Source organism: Dama dama, chromosome 27 (genome assembly GCF_033118175.1).
Source record: "Dama dama isolate Ldn47 chromosome 27, ASM3311817v1, whole genome shotgun sequence".
NCBI classification, from domain to species: Eukaryota; Metazoa; Chordata; class Mammalia; order Artiodactyla; family Cervidae; genus Dama; species Dama dama.
In genome coordinates this window covers 42,037,948-42,063,447 of record NC_083707.1, presented here as the reverse complement: position 1 = coordinate 42,063,447, position 25,500 = coordinate 42,037,948, and the positions used below count along the sequence as shown (strand labels likewise).

The following is a 25,500-nucleotide window of genomic DNA, read 5'->3' as shown; positions in this document are numbered from 1 at the left end:
TGCCTGAGCGGTTGTCTGCAGGATCCTGCTTGCAGCATCCACACAGAACACGTCTTGGACACAGTACATGGGAGCTCTTAAATGAGGCTGGAAAATTTTATGTCACTCATATAGTCACTTATTCAACCACAGACATCTATACGCTGGTTTGAAAATAAGTTATTTATAGTACAAGAATTAATTATAAATGTGACAGAAACCACTGGCTAACAGGAACCCCTGATAATCTAGTTACCTGAGCATGTCCTGTAAGAAGATATAAGTCTCTCCCCCCAATTCTCACTTGTATGTCCTGGGTCTGAATCTACAGAATGAGAAGAGACAGGAGAAGAGAAAAAAGCATACGAAGGGAAATGCAGAATTCAACAAACCAACATTTTTCAAAAGACCACAATGATGTATCACTGTTTTTCCAAAAGATTACTTTTAAGGTAAAGCCAAAAGGACATTTAAAACACAGGTTTGGCCAATACCTAAGATTTCAGTTTCTTTGGTCTTAATGTGAAGAAAGTCAACTATGTAGCTTGCAATAACAGTTATTACTGAGGCTGCTTACTAAAACATATCATCTTTCTTGAGAATATTTTTTCAATCTCTGAATACTGATAAAAGAGACAGTACTCTGTAACTGCTTTTCTGTTTAGAATTTGCCTTTAGAGAACTTGAATAAAGACTTGAATCATCCTTTTTGTTCTACGAATGCCAAAACTACTCAGAAGACAATAGAACATTTTGGACTTCCAGACCAAATATTTCTATAAACTATCAACATTTCAAATACTATGAATTATTACACTGACCACCTCTTAGAAAGAAAGCAGCCTAAAGCAAAACAAAATTTATCAGCTAAGAAATGGAATGCTGCCTAACAACTCAATGAATTAGACAATCAAGAATATGGAGAACTGACTTTTTGACAGTATGGCCAGAGCAAATATTTTTAGTTACAAACAAGATGCTATTATAACTAAAAATAATATTATTCTAATCTTTACAATCTCAACTTATTGGTTCATAGTTTTTTTTCCAGAATGATTACTATAGACATTATTCATGAATTCAGTTAGGTATGTAAGTAAAAAACAAAAATATTGGGGGAAAAAAATTTAGAGAACAAGTAACTCCTAAACATAATATTTGCAAAAAAAGATAAGCCTAAAAGTTTAGTGATGAGAAAGCTCACTCAATTGAAAGGGAAATCATTAATAAAATAACATTTAGACCAATTCTACAATCAATGGGTAAACAGATTGAATCACAAGCCTTTCAATAAACAATCACATTTGCTTTTTCTAATTGTTAACAAAACCATTTAGTTAACAACTAGAAGAATTCTATGAAGAATATTTGACATTTCAAGATAAACAAAAATTTTAAAAGGCCTCCACAGGTTGCAAAGTGGCAACTAATTCGTTGCACCAACAAACTGAATTAAATGGGTAAGTGAAAGCAGATCATATTATTGCGATCAATTAAAGAACAGGGGATAAAATAAACTTGCTTTCAATTATATTCATTAATATAAGAAAGCAGTTTAATAGTTTATCCAAACCTTCCTTTGGAAGTAATTTAATCTATCCTGACCCCACACACCCTTTGGCTTTTACTCAAGTAAGTATGTTCGTATTTGGGGCATCTGTATATGTATTCTATAAAGATTTAATTAAGGAGCTAGAAAATTATCAGGGGGAAGGGACAAAAATAAATCTATAATAGACAATCTCCATGAAAATCACCAAAAGAGGAGTATCCTTATTAAGCAAAACACTAATTTTATCTGTTAGTTTTAACACAGTTATCAGAAAAATAACATTTATTTTCTTTTTTAAAAAGTTGCCCTCTCCAAAGTTGCTTGAGTCATTAAATAGGGTAGATCCTTCAACGGCATCAAAGCCTCAGGAAAGGAGGCCTTGATGGATGGCCGGCAGAGACTGAGTTCAGAGCATGTGAACACACTCTACAACTGCGACCATGGCCTTGGGGAATGGAGCATACTGTGCCTCTCTGCATCTTCTCCTTCCACATTTATTCACACATTACTTACATATGCCACTAGAAAAAATGCAGTAAGCAAATAGATAATGCTTATTAAGAAGAAATAAACATTTTTTAAAAAGTAAAAAATGTTTTTTTTTTAACTTAAACATGCAAACTAAAATGAAATACTACTGGTTTATCACTATAGATAATTAGATCTATCAAACCTAAAAAAAAAAACCAAAACAAACAAAAAAAAAGTGCCCTGATGTTATTTGAGATTAAAGAACATAAATATACTGCTGGAAGATTTTGTAACTACATATAATTATTTTAGAGAAATGTCATAGAAACATTGTATCCTTTTAACCCTATAACCCTACTCTTGGAATGAATAAGAAAGAAAAAATTCAGGGTATAACAAAAACACAATCTGGAAAGACACTCTTATGGCATTACTCATAACAAAATAATTCAAATGTATGCTGGAGGTCAAGAAGAGACTCACTCGTGTGTATCCTCAAACAGTCAAGTTCAGTACTTTCATGTTAAAGAACTGTTATGGCATCCAATGAATGCCATTAGACTAGGAAAGAGAATTAGTATGGTTTTATGGTGGATAGAGCAGGAATAAAGTTCACTCAGTAGAAACATTAGCAACTATTAAAGATAACAGTAGTTATCAGTTATTAATATTTTGCTGTTGTTTAGTTGCTAAGTCGTGTTCAACTCTTTGGGGGCCCCACTGACCGCAGCCTGGCAGGATCTCTGTCCCTGGGATTCCTGGGCAAGAACACTGGAGTGGGCTGCTATTTCCTTCTCTCCAAGGGGTCTTCCCAACCCAAGAATCAAACTCATGTCTCTTGCATTGGCAGGCAGATTTTCTAACAGTGAGCCACCAAGGAAGCCATATCAGTATTATAAGGTGCCTACTTTAAATATTCATTATCCTCTTCCTATTAATAAGAATACTCCAACTTTAATCAGAGTGACAATATACCCGGCTCAAAAATATTCAACTTTTCAGACTTTCCTGCAACTAGCAGAGCTTAACCAGTTGAGGTGCAGGCAAAAGTCTCTAGGGAGGTTGTTTCAAGAGTAAAAAGCATCACTGGTCTTTCCTGCCCAGGAAGGATGTCCTGTGACTATAAGGCAAAATGCTGAAGGACAAAGCCTATATACAAGCTAAGGGTGGCAGAGCAGAAATATGAAAGGAACCTAGTCCTTGTCGATATTACTGAACTGCTGCACTGCCTATGCCTGCTCTTACTGCAGTAGATGAAAAATCTCTAAGTCAGTTTTCTATTTTAACTAATATACTGCAAACTGCTTTTATATGTTATGTCACTCAGAGATCACAATTTCTGAAGTTGGTATTATATATGCACTTTTACAGATAAGACAAACGGGATTTACAAGGAACTCAGCTAATCTGGCCACAGCAAGAACTCAACATTGGTCTGTTGGACTCAACAGCCCCTGGTAAGAAACACTAGGCTCTGACTTCTCTCTGTTATAACTATAATAACTTATCTTGTCTGGATTCTAGGCTGGGAAAGACTGAAAGTAAAAGCTAAAAAATTGTGATAAAGCAAGCTGATGATGTAGCTGTAAAGAAACAATTTGTTTTCTAGATCAGAAGTAGTTACTTCCATAGGCTCAGTGAGTTACGTATAGACAAGCCTCTTAACATTTTATGGAACAAAATTTATAGAAATTCTCTAATAGGATAGGATGATGTGGGCTAAATACTGGAATGATATAAGTAATTATCCTGGAGATTTGTTGAAATGAAGACAATTATGATACAGCTATAAGAACTCATGGGCAACACTTTGAATTCTGCTGTAATTTCCCCCAAAATATTATCTGTCTAGTTAAGCAACTACTTTTCTAGAAAGTGCTATCTTTTAAAAAATTAATAAGCATGAAATAATTGAGAATTTAAAGAGTTTAAGACACACTAGGCTATCTCAAAATGAAGACTAGCAATGACTCATCTGGCTGATGGCATTATTGCTGATTATGAGAACCACTGAATCTTTCTTGGACAATATGAATGTCTTTAAAAAAAAATAAGGATGGTTGTTTTATAAAAATAATGTATGTCTGTCATGTTAAAAATTCAAGGCATATAAAAGAATACAAAGAAGAACGTAACAAGTCATCCCCAATACTGGAAACAACATGCTAACATCTCCTGAGTGTCATGAAAAGTACCTTTCTAAATGCACGTAAAGACAGAGGGATCAGGGGAGAGAGAGAGAGAGAAATCAATTTATGTAAGAGGAAGAAAATACCATACATATGTGCGATCTTTAAATAAAATCTGTAAGATTAACTTTAGTTTAATCCAACATAAAAAGAAAAGGAACTAAAGGAATCACTTCTCTACAAGAGATTCATATGCTAAAATATAAACACAGGCATATATATAAATATACAAATAAAAATTTAAATACAGAAAGATTAAAAGCTTTAAGCAATAATTTTGAAAAAAAATTTCAGTTTTAGACAATTTCAGTTAATCCCTTGTCATGAGAGATGATGAGATGAGTAGCACTCAGCTTTTTCTCCTTTTTCCCCATTCCCTATTCTTTTACTTTTCACCAACTCAGGGTTCATAATATTTACATTTTTATTCAGGACCCTTAATAACTCACTAGGTTTAGGTTTAGTTCTACAATGAAACAATCTTTATATTTAAACAATTTTCTCTCTTTGTATGTGTGTTAATATCTGTTCTATGTGCATAAGCATATAGACAAATATAAAGAATATGACATAATGCAAACAGTACATATTATTTCATAACCTGTTTTTCTTTCATAACCTGTTTTTTTAATTTGTATACTATGAACATCTTTCCATACTGCTTATTCTTCTACAATATTATTTTTAAGGGTAAAAGGTATTTCCTCAGTATTTACCATAATTAAACAAATCCTTTTATTTCCTAACAGCCCTTTCCTGTTTTTTTCCTATTATAAAGTTGAGAGAAATACACTTAAACCCACTGGAAAAAAATAATAATAATAATAAAAAAAGAAAATTAAAAAAAAAAAAAAAGAAAAGGAAAAAAAAAAAAAAAAGAGAGAGAAATACACTTGAAGATAGTTTTCATTCTCATCAATAATTATTATTGAATAAATGCCAAAAGAAAGAATAAGTCAAATGTTAACAAGTTTAGTTTTTAACATAGGTTGTTATATCAAGGTAGTTCTATAACTTAAGACAAAGTAAATCAGTGACCAGTTTGTATGATTTAATGAAAGTGAAAGTTGCTCAGTTGTGTCTGACTCTTTGCCACCCCATGGACTATACAGTTCATGGAATTCTCCAGGCCAGAATACTGGAGTGGGAAGCCTTTCCCTTCTTCAGGGGATCTTGCAATCCAAGGATCAAACCCAGGTCTCCTGCATTATAGGTGGATTCTTTACCAGCTGAGCCACCAAGGAAGCCCTTGTATGATTAACCAATGATAATTTTGTCAGTCATTATAAATTCTATTTCCTTGCCTACTATTATTTCATATATTTCTTTCTCAACTATAATTCTGGTGTTCTGAACTACCTGCTTGTATCTTTTGTCCATTCTCTGATTTGTGTTTTTTTTTCTTCACATGTTAGAGAACTTTAATTAGATTAAGTGTTGTCATATATGTTGTATTTCTTCCTTCTATACTTTATTCTGTATAGTTTCAGCTAATGATCTAAAATATTAAAAAGATCAATGTCAGATATGAGTTTTGGTACTATAATTTATCATTCATATTTGAAACAGCCATTAATGGTACTCTGGACTCTTTTTTAAAATTATGAAAATAAGACAGCTTGATTGTAAATAAGACATTTTTCCTTGGGCCTGGGGAAATTCTTCTCAATGCTTTGGATGTGTGGTGTGTATGTGCGTTCATGCAAAACTAAGGCATTCATCTGTTACTTACTAAAATTTATAAATTCAGACTACCAAAACTACAGACATACATTTAAATCCATCAAAATCTTATTTAATGTTAGCATGTGACCTTTAAAAAAAAAAATGTTCATACTACGCAAGTCTGAGAGAGCTACAATGCCCTATTAAATTCAAATAGTGGAAAGACTGTAGCAGAGAAAAGCATTAATCCCATCAATAATATATGAATTAGACTATGTTCATTCAGTGCCTAAAGTTCATGTCTTCCTAAGTCTTTCTCCTTTATTTCACACTAAATCAAAGGCAAATAACCCACCTGATCTAATAACAAGGGTTCTCCTGGGAAGTGTGTTATTTTGAAATCTTATATATTTTGAAAAACATGTTAACAACCTTTGAATTTTTCTAAGTCCCTTCTTCAAACTACTAACGAGAGAATACTGTCACTGCAAAACAACCTACTTAGTGTAAGTACTTTAAAAATGACTAGCAGAAGGACTTCCAAGGAGAAAGTCTGAGACAAATTAAAGCCTGTATATCTGAAGGCACATGAGCACTTTCTTCCCAGCTAAATGACTTCGTAACCTTGAAAACAATGCTTAAAAATAAGGAGGGCCAGGCTTAAAAAAAAAATCCGAACCTTTAGAAGGGAGTGTAACTTAAAATGAACAAAGCACATAATTTCTTACTCAAAAAAAAAAAAAAAAAAAAAAAAAAGAGCAAAACTTCTAATTCAAGCTAAGAGAAATAGCCAAATACACAAAAGGAAACCTAGCTACTACCAAAAGTGTACACTAAAATTAGGTTATTTTCTAAAGCTATATTAGCATAACGCATTTCAAAAGTCCTTAGGGTATTTTCAAAGATTCTGGAGTCAAGATTATTTCTATATTGATGACTAAGGTGGCTAGAAAGATAAAAGTAGGATATAATCTCTGTACATAAATTTAGAATGTAATACTGATTTTTTTCTGAGAGTGAAACTAAAAACTAAAACATTCTTAAGAACAGTTCATTATTAATACTTCATTCAGGGGATAAAACAATTATGATAAACATACAACAAACATTCAAGTTTATATGAGTTTTAGGAAATTACTATCTCAGGGCTAAAATACAACCTAGTATTTATAGATAGTGGTCATAAGGTTCTAATCTATTACGAATAACTGGGATTGATGGATGTCAAGTATCATTCCTGATATAGTGTGAGTTTTGAGGAAAAAAGTACTATGAATTGGACTGAGGCAGCCTCAATATTTTTCTTCTTTTTTTGGAAGGGACATATTTCTGATTCATTTCTGAATCTAAAATGTCTAAGCTTTTTTTCCTTTGGTGGGTTCAATAATTTGTCCACAAAAACTGAACAACTCTTTCTCAAATCTAGCACATCAAAGATCCATGTAACTGAGTAAATTTTCATCACTGAAATGCTCCCCAAGAAATCAAGTTCTTAAAATGGTAAGAGGTCTATAATGAACACTAAGACTAAGAAAAAAAACTGTTTTTATCTATGATAGAAATTATATTTGGGCAAGGAATATATGAATTTCTGCCCCAATGATAAACCTGAAATTCTGAAATACAAATATTTCTCTATAAAATGTAGTACAAAAGGAATGATAAAATCACAGTAAAAGAAGGATAATGATTTTACTAGAAAACAACAAATTTTCCTACCTGTGTCTGAATCTCGTTCTTCATTTCTTGATGGGCTGATGGTAAAAGGAAGTTTACGTTTCATGGACGATTTCTCTTTCATCTCCTTGCCCACATCATTTCGGTCAATTTTTGGAGTTTTGCTATAGGATGCAATCTTGTCTTTACTCTGTTAAAAAATTTAACATGAATAAAGTTATAATGATACTAGCTAAGCAGTACAATATTAAAAAATTCCTTATGAAGGAAACTTTCATACACAAAAGTTGAAAGGGTATTACAAACTACCATCATATTCAATGTCCTCAAGGCCCACTTTCAACAACAACATGTTTTCTAATTTGTTTCATATTCCCTTTCATTTAGTAATATAATATAAAATAACAGTAAAACAAGGTATCTTGAATATAATAGAACTCTATGTCTAAGATAGACATCATCCAATAAACAAATATATAAATCAGGAAAAGAATTCTAGATTGAATTGAGCAGTAAAGACTACTGAAAAATAAAACTATCAAATTATTTCCCACGTGTAAAGGAAAATCCTTTTGAGCTGTCTTTTCACTTCTGCTAATGAAATGGAGCTTCACAGGCATGCCTTTTGCTTACAATGCTGTTTTAAACGGTCAATTTTATTATTATTCTGGCATATTGAGGCTAACAGGTCAGGAGACCACTGCCAGTTCAAAGAGAGTTTGTCACTCACAGCTCCCAAGAAAAGAGGGCATGTCACATGTGCAACACAGTTTCTCCTGGGGAAGCACCTAGCCAGTTCGGGGAGGCAGAGGGAGGGAAAGAAAGGCACGTGGAAGCTTTAGTGTGGCTTCCACAGGAAAAAAAGCTAGGAGAGCAAGCAGGTTTAGGGTTGGCTAGTCCGCATAACTTGTGCAGGCTCTGGGGTATACATGTCACTTCTCTAGTTGTCTGGTACCTGATGGTTATTCTGCGTAACCGTCAGTGCAGGGGGACAGTGCCAGAGTATGAGAGTTGCTAGAGCTGGTGGTCAGGGATGAACCCTGGATTGCTGGTTTGCAAATGAAAGGTGTGGTCACAAATGAGCTATTTATTTTCTCTGGGAACTGAGTGGCCCTGGGAAGGACAGTCTGCCCAAGGTCAGTGAGGCCCCAGATGTCAAAGTATCAGAAGTAAACAGGAATGATTAATAAAAAGGTTAGCCAACAAAGTTCAAGAGATCTGCCTTAGGAATACAAACATTTTGTTACTAACAAAAGAATCTAAAAAAAAACATTAAGAAGTCCCTTCTACCTTGCATATCTGTTAAGATACTGTTCTATGACACAAACAAGTTAAAACAAACCAACGTGTTAAATATGTTACATGAAAAGTGTTCACAAGACTATATCAATCATGTTCTCCTATGCGATAATTTGGTGACTAGTGTGAATATTCATACAGGGCTTCTAAGATAGCCCAGCTGGTAAAGAATCCACCTGCAATGCAGGCAATCCCAGTTCAATTCCTGGGTCAGGAAGATCTCTCGGAGAAGGGACAGGTTACACATTCCAGTATTCTTGGGCTTCCCTGGTAGCTCAGACAGTAAAGAATCCGCCCGCAATGCAGCAGACCTAGGTTCAATCCCTGGGTTGGGAAGATCCCCTGGAGAAGGGAGCGGGTACCCACTCCAGTATTGTTGCCGGGAGAGCCTAGCAGGCTATAGTTCATGGTGTCCCAAAGAATTGGACACAACTGAGCGACTTTCACTTAAGTGTGAATATTCTTACCTGCTACCAACTTACTCTGTTCTCAAGTAAAACTGTCACCCAAACAAAGTGTTTTTGTGAGAATCTTAACACTAAAAATTCTTTTCAGGTCTGGGGAAAGTAACTTTCAAAAGAAATAGTTACTTCTGATTGTCCTGAAATTTCTATATTATCAAATAGTATTTATATATTAATATAAATACTCTTGTCTATTCAGGAGAGGGTCACTGGCACATTCTTCTTTCATATGATGACATAATAAACTTAACAGATTTTTTCATTTTAAAATATTAAGTGCTTTTAATTTACACTTTTTCCTAAAATAACCTACAACAGCCATCACACACAGCATGAAAGTATTAACAGTTAGCCAAGAATGACTTTCTATCACTGCTAAACAAGGTGCTGGTAGTCTTCACCAACTTAAGAAGATAGAAAAAAGAAGAGGTATAAATTTACCTGGAGATAACTTAAAATATATATACATATATAAACCCTTGAAGGATATAAATCAAAATGTTAATGGCTATCTGTGGGTAATGGCATTGCAGGTGTGATGGGAGACAATCTACCACAGCTTTCTTGCATTTCTGTACATCTAGCAAACAGAAGCACTAAATAAATCCCTTTGTTCTATCTTTTCAAAGTTATCTGTATACAGAACAGCCTTGGAAGACAGAGACAGTGTTTTCCTCTGCAGCAAAGGGTAGATCAGATCTGTTTACTCTTCAATATATAACTTCTCTCCTTAGGGCTAAGGTCAGGTAGATTTACCTCCCATTAAAAAGATTTGGGGTTCCTCTCCCGTTACACAATCCACTGTATATGTAGTTGTCACTGGCCTTCACTACATGCCTTTGTGAGAAATAGGGCTCTGACAACAGACACAAACACTGATATATGGCTACTGCTATGGCTATGTGAAAAAAAACTTTTCTTTCTATCTGACCCAGGAAGTCTCATGTCTTCTGCTGGAGTCCATGAAACTAATTAGCCTGCAAATAGGGTAGAGTAAAACCTCAAGATTTTTCATCTCAAACAAAGCAATTTCTATTTTCATTATGCTTATATGTTTTTTAATTTTTCTACAGCGAACATGAATTACATTATTTGAATAAAAAAAGTTCTCAATTATCATGTGGAGAAGACAGGAGATAATGAAGACTGAACCTTCACTGATGATGAAAAGGACAGGACAGAGCTATATAGGAAGGTAGATGATTAACATCCACTCGTTCACACTTCATGAATGTAACTCGATATTTAGACTATCAGAATATGTTTGATAAAAGATATTGTTTTGCAAATTATAAACACCAACTTATAGCTAGAAATGCTTCAGCGGAAAAACTTCTAAACTAAAACCAATGGGGAAAAAAAAATCCCACAGATTGTCAGTAAAAGGATAAAATATTTGAAGAATTCTGAGCAGGTATTTTTGATGAACCCCTGACTATTGTGATACTTAATAAGGTAATAAAATAATTTCCTATAAAAAGCATATTGCTACAGAATTATTATTTCAAATATGGTCTATTTGAATGCATTTAAGAAATTAAGTTTTGGTTCAGGTTATTTTTAAATTTAGAAATCTCTTAACAGCAATGTCTTGTGTTATATTAAGCTATAAATAGGGTCTCTATTTACATAAGAGAACAACTACAGATTCATTTCTAAAAATTTTATGGAAGGAAAAGCTCAGCAGAAGCTAGAAATTGGCTTCAAGGCCAATAACTCACTAAGAAAAGACAATCCTAAGAATAGGCTTTGCAAATAAATAAGTGAAAAAAGATAATCATGTTGCCTTCTCTCATCCCCTCTAATTTTGTCATAAGAAACAGTAGTAACATATAGTCTATAAGCAAAAAATTGAGAATGGATATTATGGCCCTTCCTCTCTTAAGCTGTCAACTATTTGTTTAAAATGAAAGAAAATTACTTCCTACAGCAGCTTTGGATGTCAAGCTGCTAGGAGGTCCCGAGCATGGCAGTACTGAGCATCATGCACACTGCTTCAGAGGGGCTTCTGACCCTTACACAAACACATGTGTGCTCCTGAAAAAACACTGCATGATTAAACTGAGGCTGAGAACAGTTAAATATATCCCTTTGGGTAAGCCAACTGTTAATAACTAAAGAATTTAATAGTTTGTATCTATTCTTCCCGTTTATTTTATAAACCTAATGATTAGTAAGCATTCTTAACTTACCTAAGGAATGTTTTTAACAGAAATATATTAGTAAAAGTTTTTGCTTTTTTGCTTGCCTCTACAGTTTTAAGAAATCACACTTTTATGAAGCCAACGTTCAGGACTACTGCGTATTTAGTGGCAATCATCAAAAGATAAAAACAAAGCACCTAGAAGATTAAAAGCTTCAACAATTTTGGCCTTATAAATTCAAATCCAAAAACTAACATCAAGTAGCCTCACATATAATTTAACAAACGCAACCTTCCCTATACGTAAGCATTTAGAAGTGAAAGCTCCAATTCTCTCCTCAGATCTAACACTGCATCCTGTCCCCACAACTCTGAGATTTCCTCTACCCAGGTCCACTGCCAAAACCCAACAACTTCGTCTTTTCCATTCACCGCTGTGGCACCTGGCCACTCTCCGCAGTGCAACCTCTGCTTCTCTCTTGTCCTCTCCTGATCCCTCCGAAAAATGTGTGAATTCCTCAGGGTATACTCTCCTCCACTCCTGCCCCACTCTCTTTGGGTGACATCGTCATACCTATAGGTTAACTTTTCCACAAATTCTCATACTTTTAACTTCCTTTAAGCTGTTCTCAACTCTAGCCTCGTTATGTCTACTGATACTTCTATTGGATGTTCTGATGGCCGACTTCATTCAGCAAGTACAGACCAAACATGTTTCCTGAAACCACCTCTTGCTTTCCTGCTTTTCTAACAGTCCAATCAACCTCAGCATGGACCCAGACCACTTTTCTACATACACATGTAAATCTCAGTAATTCAGTGTCTTTCAGACCTGCCACTTCTCTCTATCCTCACAGTCACTGCCCACACTGCCTTCTCCTTGGATTTTTAAATAATACTACTGGTCTCTACAATGGCCCTTCCCTTTGGCTCCCTGGCTACAGAATAAATTTCAAGATCTTTAGCAAGGAACACAAGGCCATAATGAACTGGTCCCTGTCTAAAGCTTATTTCCTATCCTCCTTCGTTCATAGGCTACATCCTAACTTTGTGTGAACTACTTTCACAGATTCTTGTCTTTTTTACATCTCCTGCTTATGACTACTATTTACTCTCATTTTCCTGCTGGTCACATATGTACTTATCCATGAGAATCCAGATTATGTATTTTTTCCACTGTGAGACTACCTGAACGTCCATAAACTGCTTTTCTCCATCACTGTACACGTGAACACTTTCACTAGTGTGCTTCCTACAACAGTATACAAGTTCACAAAGTGTGGTCCCTTAGATCATTTCAGGGGACCAGCAAGGTCAGAAATAAGCTCACAATAACACATAGGATGTCAGTGTATCTTTGTCTCCCATTCTCTAAAAAGTGTGCGTTTGACTCTTGAGACTATGTGACAAGAGATATCTGAACACATGGACTGCAGAAACAAATAATTTGAATATCTTTCTGTTAAGCCACACGTTAAAGATATTTTGCAAAACTAATGACACGCTTCTCCCTGATACTGTCTTGGAATATATAGTTTCATAAAAATATATTCTTAATATGCAACAGCTTTTAGATCAATTATTAAACACATAAATTTTTTCTCAGTTTTCATTTCTGATTATGTAAATGTCAATAGACATAGTCATTTATAAAAAAGCCCTTCAGCCTCCTCAGTTATGCTGAAAAATATTAAGGGGTCCTGAGAGCAAAACATTTCAGAAACAGAGACAAAGCAGTTACTTAGGAACCTTCATAAAGATTTAGACCAAACATTAACTACTTTTTGTTTCAAAGGTTCACAGGAAAGGCACACAACACAAACAAGCATCCCACATGAGGTTTGTTGGATAAAATAAGTAAATTAGTGAACTCATTCTCCTTGAGACTTGGCACATTAAATACATTTGAGAAAACTTCTGTCTATAGTAGAATGAAGATACTGGCAACTTATCTCTGCAAGAAACAACTATAATCCTAGACAAAATTGTCAAAAAAAAAAAATTTCAAGGCTCCAGAAACTGAACAAAAACAAACAAACTGAGAAGCACTTTCGGTAAGAACTGCTGAACTATGGATAAGAAGACTGCATTCTCGCCTGGGGCTGTTCTCATTCCCGGCTAATGCTTAGTTTGCATGACAAGGTTCCAGGGTGGAGCTGGCAGTGAAAACCAGCATCTCTGCTGCCAGACAGTCGCTGTGACTTGACATAGAAAGCCAAAACCTCACCCCTCAGTCGCAATGTTGATAAAAACAGCCAACAGGGTAGGAAACAAATGGAAGCAGGGAACAAAAAACACAGTTCTATTAGTTAAGGCTGTGTGGTCCCACTGTTGAGTAGCAGCAGCAGATAGACAAGCCAGAAATTTAACAGAGAGATTGAAGAAATCAAGGAGCCAGGGGAGCACTAGATAAGACAGCCATTCACCCCTGGCTGACAGGGCAGCTGGGAAAGCATGTGGGGAAGATCAGAGAATGGCTAGCCTCTGCACACACCCCAGATGACACGAAGACCATGTACGCATGTGGCGGAGATGTGCGAGGGTCCAAGCTCTCCACAACACCCTGAGTCGACAAGGAGCCTGCACGCATGAAGGAAGACCTGGGTGAGCCCAATGGAAAGTAAATGCTAAGGTAGGTCTGAAAATGTCTGAACACTGTGAAGGAGGAAACAGACAGAGCTGGACTCCATCTTAGGCCAGGCTGTGAACATCAGGCTACACGCATGGTCACCCTCCAGTGGACTCTGAACTTTGTGCCCGGTGTCTATAGAAGTGGCATACCAATGGGAAACCAGACCCCCAGATAAAAGAGCCTCAGGACTTGTACTTGGACTTTCCCTTGCCTAAAAGAATATGCTAATTATCTCTGTAACAGAACAAAGTCACTAATTCCATTATGTTTATCGGGATATGACCACAGTCCTATTGATAAATGTCCACTGTTTATCTAGTCTTGTAACACAGGAACCATGGGTTAACTTTGATCGTATCTCTCTTTCACCTTGTCCAGACTAGTTTCAAGGAATTTGGGGAGGCGGGTTTGAGCAAGTACATTTAGGGTGTATAAGGTTTTCACAAAAACTAGTCGGGGTCCTTGGCTAAGAGGAGACTCTGCCTTGGGCCCGCCGGTGTAATAAACTGCACTCCACCATCTGCATTGTCCTTCTGAGTGAGTTTGTTTCCCAGAATGCGTGGCTACAACAACTGAACATGCTCCCTAAAACACATGCAAATCTACCAGTGGAAGGTAGAAATCTTACTGGCTCAAGGTGTTTCAGCAAAGTGTCTGAATCAATGGTTGCTGACTAACCCATATAAGTATGGGGCAACCCCTAGAAAGCAAGACCAAACAACCCTCACCCCCAAACAAGACCCCAGTGGTTGTGACAAAGTAACAAATATCCAAAACACCTGACATCTTACTAAAAGCAAACAAAAACTAGCAACAGTTGTAACTTTCAGGTGGAAAATAAAGAGAAACCAGAGTTGTTGTAATATATAACGCAAACTGTTTCCTTTTCAACAAAAATGAAGACACATGGGAAAGTGAGGAAAAAGTATTCAACAGAAACTTCTCTGAGTTGGTCAAGATACTAGCTTTGGCAAAGACTGTAAAGTAACTATCAGAAAGAAAGAAAACATTGTTCAAAGAATCAAAGTACCACACCTTATCAAATAGAGATCTGGAATAAAGGAAAATTACAAAGAAAGCCAAATGGAAATACTCGATTTGAAAAGCAGAGTGACTGAAAATATACTAGGTATGTTCAACAATAGATGTGAGATGGCAAAAAAAATCAGTAAATTGAACACACCAATTCATGAAATATTAATCTACAGATCCCAGAAACTCAATAAACTCTAGGTAGAATAATCAAAAAGGGATCCTAAACACATTACAGTCAAATTATTTAAAGGAAAAAAAAAAAGAACAGCAATGAAAAAAATTCATCACAATTAACAACTGACTTCTCATTAGAAACACTTGAAGCAAGAAAGTGGGATGACAATCTATTGATATTAATACTAAAATGAAAAAAAAGTCAAGTAAGAATTCTATACCCAATAAAATAAAGGCTATCAGTCATGAATGACCACAAACAGTAACTCCACTTAGGTGAAATATCCAGAATAAGAAAGTCTATAGAGACAGAATGTAGGCTTATTCACACTAGGGCTGTGGGATTTAGGGACAGAATGGGGAGTTACTGGTAATAGGTACATAGGGTTTCTTTTTCAGGTGAATATATACTAAAATTGATAAAGGTAATTGATAAAGGCACAACTGAATTCTACATTTTAAGTGAGTGAATTGTATGGTATGTGAATTGTATCTCAAAATACTCATTTTTTGAGAATGGCAGAATCAAGATATTCCTAGGTCAACGAAGACTGAGAGAAATCACAGTTGAGAATCTGTCTTACAGTAAAATCTAAGGAAAATTCCTTAGATGGAATGGAAATGGTAAGGAAATGACACCAGTGCCCTGAATTCATAGGAGGAAATTAAGAGTGCCAGAACTCGTCAATTTCTGGTAAAAACAAAGAACTGTATAAATATATATAGTTCTCTTTAATTCTCTTCTTTCTTTAAAAAACAAAAATGTATAAAATAATAATTATAACATTCTGTTGTTGGGCTAACAACTGTAGATATAATCTATATTACACAGATAACACAAACGAAGGGAAGGTAATACAGCTATACTGGAGCCAAGTTGCCTTATTTTACTGCATTTAACTCAATAATAACCTATAGTAATTAGCATGTACATTATAATACCTAGATCAACATTTAAAAATACAATTTAAGAAACACGGTCACAAAACATAGAAATTTAAATAGTGCACTGAAAAATACACATATATTTTAAAAAGGCAACGAAGGGAGAAGAAAAAGATCTGAAACATAAGAGCAGAGAGCAAAATGACAATTATAAATCCAATCTTATCAATAATTAAATGTGAGTGGGCTAAACACTACAATCAAAAGCAGAGAATGCTAGTGCAGTCAAGCAAAAAAAGGAAATAAAAGCATTCATACTGTAAAAGAAGTTAAATTATTTTTGTAAGCAGATGACAATCCCAAATGCAGAAAATCCTAAGGAATTCACAAACTTAGAATCAATATATGAGTTCAGTAAGGTCAAAGGATACAAGATCAGCATACAAAAAAAATCTGTATTTCTATATACTAAACATTAAAAAAATAAAAAATGAAATTATCTACAGTGGCACCTGAAAGAATGAAATATTAATAATTTAACAATAAAATTACAAGATCTGTACATTGAAAACTACAAAGCATTAGTCAGGGAAACTGGAAATCTAAATAAATGGAGAGAGATTCTGTGGCGATAGACTGGAAGACATATTGTTAAAATGACAGTACTATTACAGTCTGTAACCTACAGTTTCAATAAAATACCTGTAAAAATTTCAGGGTTTTTTTTGTGGAAGCTGATAAACTAATCCCAAAATTCACATGGAAATGCAAAGGACCTAAATAGCCAAAAGAATTTTTTAAAAGAACAAAGTTGAAAACTTACATGTTTGATTTTGAAAGCAGATTTGAAGTTTTTTGGGGTTTGGGGTGGGAACAGGGACACACTGCAAATGGGCATAAGGATCTTTTAACAATGATGAAAATGGTCTAAATTGCATTATGATATAGTTGCACAATTTTATAAACTTACTAAAAATCACTGAATTGCACACAAAATGGGTAAATTTTATGGCATTTAATTATACCTCAAAAAAGCTGTTTAAAAAAAGACTTATACACAAAACGTTCAGAGAATCTTTCTTCATTTTAGTCCAAAACTGAAAATATTTCAGATGTCCTTCAACCATAAAATGGCTGAGGGGAAGAAAGGAACTTAAAAGAAACAAAGGAAAAAAAAAAAACTTCAAAGGTAACGTATAAAACTAACTAGATGAAGGAGAGACTAGGGACAGTGAGACCAATTACTAGATAACTACAGAAGTCTAAATAAAGGTTTAGAGGGCCTAAATTAAATAGGAATGAAGAAGGATAGTTGTAAAAGGGCAGAATCACTGGCAAGGACTAATTAACGAACAATAAAAACAGTTAACATTTATTGAGTACTTCCTGTATAACAAGCATTGTATTAGATACAACACTTCAGTCATTTCACTGTCACAACAATTCTATAAAGTACCACTGTCCTCTATTACACTGAGGTTGGAAAAATTACATAAGATTTATCCAAAGTTACAAACATGGAAAACTGAATAGCTACTGTATTTGTGCGTTTTGCTACCAGGAGTCAGGGGGAAGAAATAACCAATGACTGTGAAGTCTTGGATTCCCCAACCCTTGATTATTTCTCAAGTTAACTGTGCGATCTTAGTAATTTTGTTATCTTAGGGAATGAAAAACAATCTCACCCCCAAATCCCCAAATCTGGCTTCCATACTGTTTTTTATTTTATGGACAATTATTAATATTAAAAATACTAAATCATGGCAATTCCCTGGCACCCTAATTCAGTGCTTAGGGCATCTAACTACTTCACTGTGGAGGGCCAGGTTCAACCCCTGGAAGGGGAACTAAGATCCGGCAAATTAAATTAATAAAACTTACAATTAGAGAAGTTTTTTAAAAAGTAAATAAAAGTACTAAATCAGGAGGTTTTTTCCACAATTTCCAAAAAGTCGACAAAATCTTTAGCATAGTCATATACCTTTCTTCCATATGGTTTTTCTACCATATTGCTGTCACTGTCAGAATTTTCACTCTGAACTGGTTTTGTGAACCCAGATTTGGGCATCTTATAGCTGTTCAGCTAGCTTCTTCTCTTGTCAGTCTTCTCATCCTGGATCTGTAAAGAATGGATATATAAGGGTTATTTGTATACATATGCAATGAAACCTACTTAAAGTTTATGCACCACAATTAGTGCAATTTGGTTACCTCTATGTCTCTATAAAGTCATTTCTTAGGTAGGTTATCTTAGCCTAAAGTAAGCTTTCATTTAACGATCTAAGCTTTTAATTAAAGATCTCCTATTCAAGTCCATTCAGCTTGCCACTGAAAAGAAGAAAACTACTATTATATCGCTTTTCATCTTCTCTAGACTAGTATCTAACCTTAGCTTTTGGGGTAACCAGCCATGTCGAAGTGGAAGTTAAGTGTCTGTCACCCCACCCAGCATGGCTCTAGCAGCTGGAGCTCCTAATAGATTCTCTGGTAGTTCTGCATTAGTCTGGAAATTATTTCTAATTATTTCTAGATATAATGAGTAATTTTACAACATCTAATGCTATTTTAAATTAAATAAAGTCCTCACTACTTAAAATCCCCAGAGTGGTTTCCTTTCATTTACTGAACTCCCAGACACCCCCAGGTATTTAGTCACTCTATAATCTATACATTGATTTAATCCTTATCATACTGTAATTGTCACTTTACATATTGTTTTCTTTCCAACTTGTTCAGTCTTCTGTCTCCTGCTCTACAAACTGATTTAATAGATCAAAGAGCCTCTTGGAAGCCTTTGCTTGAGAGATCCAGAAAAAATTCCAAAACGTGGGTTTTGCAATACAAAACGGGTAGCCATGAGGCTAGACCTGTGTTGCTGTTAGCCACATATGGTTGTTGAAAGCTAAATTAATTAAAAATTGCTCCCACACTACACAGTACCTCTGTACTGTTGGCACTGTTATCTGTTCCATGAACACAGAAAGCTCTCCTGCACAGCCTTTGGCTACACTAAGGCTGCCGGCTAACAGGAGCAGGACTTGGGCCACAACAACAAGTGTAACGACTGACAACCTTACTTTTAACTACTTGATGCTGTAAATTTCCTATAAGGGGGTATCGATCTAAGTAAGATACATTCTAGGATCTATACAAATTATTAAAATCCAGACATTCTAAATAGAAAATTAGTAAAAATCTATATTCTTCAAATTGGTGCTTTAAAATTTGTGGTTTCGATAGAAACATAACCAAAATATCCTTAACTGAAATGAGTTAATCGGTAAATTATCAAAACTAGTTTAAATTAACCTGAATGTAGCCAAATTAGAGTATAATGCAACACATTAAACTTCCAGAGTTCAAACAGTTCAAAGCTTTCATTTTATAGAGCAGGAAACAAACTTGAAGAAATAAAGGGAAAATACTGACACTACACCGAAGAGGCAAAGTTTCCCTTGGGGTCATTTAACTGTTTCTACTGTTACTATATAAACAGAGTCATTTAAACATAGCACTGTCCTCAAAGCCAGCTCTATGCAAAGCTTACAGAGTTAAGAATTACAAGTCATATCTAAACAGAAAAATTCTGACTCAAAAGCAAAACTGAGCTGCATAGAATCAACACCCACTAACCCAGGTGAGACTATGAAGATATAGCAGTATCTCTTCTGTAGATCAAGTGAAACAAGTCACTGGTGAATGAAGAAATGTCATGAATATTTTTTAAAATTAAAATTAAACATGGCAATAATATTGTATTAATAGACTGTTAGAAAAAGCTGTTATTATTCAATAACTGTATTTGGAAAATCTCAGCACCAAGAAAACTGATTTTTAAAATATTACTTTAGTCAATCAAGTATTTGATAAATAATTAGGTTCTGGGCCTAAAATATATACTGTAATCATTAGAACGATCGATGCACAAAGAGGTGATCAAAATCACATTGGGTAAATAAAACTTGACTGTTTAAGAATGTACAAATAACCCAACAGAAGGCAGATACAGAAATACTGAGGAATGAAAAACAGAAGGAACACACAAAACAGTAATAAAATGACAGACCTAATCGAAACATAGCAATAATTATATAAAATGCAAATACTAAAAATACCAATTAAAAGACACAGATTGTCAGAGAAGAGGGAAACAATGATCAAACGATACACTACTAATAATTTCACTTCAAATATAATGGTATGAGTAGATTAAAAGTAAAAGAATGGAAAAAGATATGCCACTCAAGCATACTCAAAGGAAAGATGGAGTAACTAAATTAATATCAGACAAACAGATCTCAAAGCAAAGAGGGACATTACATATTACATACCTTACATATTACACACTGATAAAAGGACAGTTCACAGAACATATATCAAACTAGCAACAGAACTTCAAAGTACAGGAAATAAAAACCGGCAAAATTGACAGAAGAAATAACCAAATTGATAGTTATAGTTAGAGGCTCAACTACTCTCTAAGTAAGGCAGAATATCAATAAAGATATAAAAGGACTAAAAAAATGCCATCAATGTGAACTGACTGGATTTAATTGACATTTATAGAAAAATCTTCAAGAAAAATTTCTGCAAGAAAATTAGATACCAAGGGAACATTTCATGCAAAGATGGGCACAATAAAAGACAGAAATGGTATGGAACTAACACAGAAGCATTAGATATTAAGAAGAGGTGGCAAGAATACACAGAAGAACTATACAAAAAAGATCTTCACGACCCAGATAATCACGATGGTGTGATCACCAACCTAGAGCCAGACATCCTTGAGTGCAAAGTCCAGTGGGCCTTAGGAAGCATCACTACGAACAAAACTAGTGGAGGTGATGGAATTTCTGCTGAGCTATTTCAAACCCTAAAAGATGATGCTGTGAAAGTGCTGCACTCAATATGCCAGCAAATTTGGGTAACTCAGCAGTGGCCACAGGACTGGAAAAAGTCAGTTTTCATTCCAATGCCAAAGAAAGGCAATCCCAAAGAATGTTCAAACTAAACTCATGTACTGCACTCATTTCACACGCTAGCAAAGTAATGCTCAAAATTCTCCAAGCCAGGCTTCAAAAGTACGTGAACTGTGAACTTCCAGATGTTCAAGCTGGATTTAGAAAAGGCAGAGGAACCAGAGATCAAACTGCCAACATCCGCTGGATCATCGAAAAAGCAAGAGAGTTCCAGAAAAACATCTACTTCTGCTTTATTGACTACGCCAAAGCCTTTGAGTGTGTGGATCACAACAAACTGTGGGTAATTCTTAAAGAGATCAGAATACCAGACCACCTGACCTGCCTCCTGAGAAATCTGTATGCAGGTCAAGAAGCAACATTTAGAACTGGACAAGGAACAACAGACTGGATCCAAATTGGGAAAGGAGTATGTCAAGGCTGTATATTGTCATTCTGTTTATTTAACTTATATGCAGAGTACATCATGAGAAATGCTGGACTGGATGAAGCACAAGCTGCAATCAAGATTGCCGGGAGAAATATACATAACCTCAGACATGCAGATGACACCACTCTTATGGCAGAAAGTGAAGAAGAACTAAAGAGCCTCTTGATGAAAGTGAAAGAGGAGAGTGAAAAAGCTGGCTTAAAACTCAACATTCAGAAAACAAACATCATGGCATCCAGTCCCATCACTTCATGGCAAATAGATGGGGAGACAATGGAAACAAGGATAGACTATTTTTTTGGGCTCCAAAATCACTGCAGATGGTGACTGCAGCCATGAAATTAAAAGATGCTTGCTCCTTGGAAGAAAAGTTATGATCGACCTAGACAGCATATTAAAAAGTAGAGACATTACTTTGCCAACAAAGGTCTGTCTAGTCAAAGCTATGGTTTTTCCATTAGTCATGTAGAGATCTGACAGTTGGACTATAAAGAAAGCTGAGCACCGAAGAATTGATGCTTTTGAACTGTGTTGTTGGAGAAGACTCCAGAGAATCGCCTGGACTATAAGGAGATCCAACCAATCAATCCTACAGGAAATCAGTCCTGAATATTCATTGGAAGGATTGGTGCTGAAGCGGAAACTCCAATACTGGCCACCTGATGCAAACAACTGACTCTTTGCAAAAGACCCTGATGCTGGGAAAGATTGAAGGCAGGAGGAGAAGGGGATGATAGAGGATGAGATGGTTGGATGGCATCACCAACTCAAAGGACATGAATTTGAGTAAGCTCTGGGAGTTGGTGATGGACAGGGAAGCCTGGTGTGCTGCAGTCCATGGGGTCGCAAAGAGTCGGACACGACTGAGCAACTGAACTGAATTGAACTGATTTGAAATAAAAGAGAGAAAACCTATGTAATCAAAATAATCAATGAAAGGCGGAGCATTACTACAGATACTAAAAATACCAATAGGTAAAGGACAATAGGGGAACATCACAAACTTTATACTAATAAATCCAAATTAAATGAAACAGACAAATTCCTTGGAAGGCACACACTACCAAAGCTCAATGAACAAGACAATCTCAACAGGTCAGTACTTTTTAAACAATTCAATTTCACATTTAGGAAAAAGAAACTCCTAGCATCAATGGTGAACTCTACAAAACAAAATTCTACAAAAACTCTCCAGAAAAGGAAAGAGAATATATTTTATGAGGCCATCAACACTCTCTGATAGCAAAATCAGTCTTTTACAAGAAAATTCCAGAGCAATATACTTTATAATCATATAACAAAACTGTCAATCACATTTAGTAAACTTGTAAAAATCAGTAAATTAGTAAAAAAAAAAAAAAAAATCCAACTATATAAAAAAAGATAATACATCATGACTACGTGGGATTTACATGAGGAATTTGAGGTCAGCTTCATGTTTGGCAATCAATCTATGTAATTCACTGTATTAACAGACTAAGAGAAATAACCATTTCAACAGATGCAGAGAAAGCATCCATCCATCTATAATATCTAGCAGAAAACACAGGAGAATATTTTAGTGATCTTGGGTTAACCAAGATTTCTTAAATAGGCTATGAAAAGCAGAAATTTATTACAAAAGAAAATATATGGATTAAGTGGGACTTCGCAGAGGTAACTCCTGCTCTTTAAATGACATTGTTAAGCAAATGAAGAGCAAGACATACAGGGAGAAAATACTTGCAAACTATGTCTTTATAAAAGGCTTATATCCAGAATATATAAATAACTAACCAATCAATTAGCATAATTCAACCTTAAAAGAACAAAAGATTTAAACAGTCCATCAAAGAATATACAGGAAAAGATGTTCAACCTCATTAGTCATCAGGAACATAATAATGAAATACCACTATACATCCATGAGAATGGCTAATATTAAACAGTAAGGAAGACCAAATATTGGCAAAGATGTAGGGGAACCAGAACTCTTACATATACAGCCAAGGGTTAAATGGAAAGGCAAATTAGTACAGTGCTTTACAAGTGAAAATAGTTGGTGGTATCTTCCCAAGGCTAAGAAGAGTTATTCTTTACTTCCATCCCTTGTATGATAGTTTTGGTGACTATTACAACACTGCTTGTTGTTCAACCTCCTTGCCCTAAGACTACACAGAGACAGCAATACCTGTTAAGGGCCAGCTGTCTGCAAGCTCTATGACAGACTTCCTTTGCTCTCTAACAGCAAAAAGGAAACAGTTAAAAAGTTTTGATTCTCCCTTTTCAAAGGTGTTTCTTTCTTTACAATAAATACATTCTTGCTTGTTATAGACCAAAGAGACTATGTATTCATCTGAGAGCAACTTAATTCTGGGGATGACAATCCATAAATGTATGCTATTATATTCAAGAGTTTTTCTACTCTACTTAGTCACAGTAGCAAAATATATCTTCTTCTAAAAGTGACTCAGCATTCTCTTAATTTTTTTTAAAATGATGTTCCTGTTTGTGATAACTCAAGGGATACTCAAAAAAATTATCTTTAATAGTATTGCTATCTGAATAACTTTGTTTCTAATAAACTACTCTAGTTGCTATTCAGAAGTACCAAGGTAGCAAATAAAGGTACATCAAAAACTTGAGTATAAACTAAACATCATTTGGATGAAGAAACTGTATATATGCCATTTATTCTTTTAGTTTAAGCACTTTAAGAACAAAGGTTGTTTTTTTTAAACGGAGTCAAAATTATACCAAAAACTTATTAAATTTCTTACACAGTGGTGAGTAATGGATGGTGAATATTTCTGATTGGTTAACATCATTGTCTTGAACCATCTATATATTCAGTGTCACCTTCCACTGTTCCCCCTTCCTACATGCGCGCTATTCTCAAAAACACACTTAGAAATTTCACAGCTCTCTAAATGGTCACAGAATCTGCACTTAGTACCAGTTACATCATTTGATTACTAGTCAAAAAAAATGAATCCATTAACAACTTAAATTTATCAAGCAAATAAACAATAGTGGCCCCAGAAGTCCTCGATGATAAGTGCTACACATTCATTAGGTCTGAAAGAGACTCAGGAATTTGTCCTTTCAATAAATATCCCAGTGGTTTTATCATCAGGGAAGTTTGAAAAACAAATTAAATGATGGATCATTTTTAATCATATAAAAAGATCTCAGAAAAGAATTCACTTAGGAAAATTAAAAATAGGGGATTTCCCTACCATACTAAACACAATGTGTATGTATGTGGGTGTGTGGGTTACCATAAAATTTAAAAATAACCACATTAGGCAGCCTGATAGTCTCTTTAAAAACAAAACAAAACATTTTACTATCATTTCCTTTTTTCACAGGATGATAACTCTTTGGAAGAGTATTTTAACTTACAATGAAATGGATTCTGAAGAGCATTCAAACACTGGTATCATATTTAGTTTGCTCCTCTACAGGTTGTTAGTTATGCCATAAATACTCCATAGCTTTCTTCTCCTAGGTTTATCTGTTTCTATTTTTTATGGGAAAATTTCAGAGCAACCATTAGTTTCTTGTCACTGCTTATTAATTATGACATTTAATACTGGCTTCCCTGGAAGTCGATTTTTTCCTCTACTCTAGACAGAAAAATTGTTTTAGTTAATGCTTTTTTGTACTTTTAAGTTTGAAATAGTCTCAACAGAAGCCTATAAACCAGTTAACATTTCTTTCTTTTAGATTACAAGTAGAAAATGATTTAAGTTCTATCCAATTCTTTCAGCTCAGTTCAGTCGCTCAGTCATGTCCAACTCTTTGCGACCCCATGGACTGCAGCACACCAGGCCTCCCTGTCCATCACCATCTCCCAGAGCTTGCTCAAATTCATGTCCATCGAGCTGGTGATGCCATCCAACCATCTCATCCTCTATCATCCCCTTCTCCTCCTGCCTTCAATC

General features: G+C 35.0%; 1 protein-coding gene across 2 annotated transcripts in view; it reads right to left on the bottom strand.

Moving 5' to 3' along the window:
* Window positions 1-25,500, bottom strand: part of ANKRD12 (ankyrin repeat domain 12) — a 93,352-nt gene that overhangs the window by 44,701 nt on the left and 23,151 nt on the right. Inside the window, exons 2-4 of one of the 2 annotated variants that reach the window (XM_061130758.1) lie at window positions 18,147-18,284; window positions 7,576-7,723; window positions 236-304 (exon numbers count right to left, since the gene is read on the bottom strand). In XM_061130758.1, the coding sequence (XP_060986741.1) occupies window positions 236-304; window positions 7,576-7,723; window positions 18,147-18,233 (304 nt within the window). In that variant the 5' untranslated portion in view covers window positions 18,234-18,284. The remainder of the gene's footprint in view (window positions 1-235; window positions 305-7,575; window positions 7,724-18,146; window positions 18,285-25,500) is intronic. The other variant, XM_061130759.1, reaches the window with a different exon arrangement.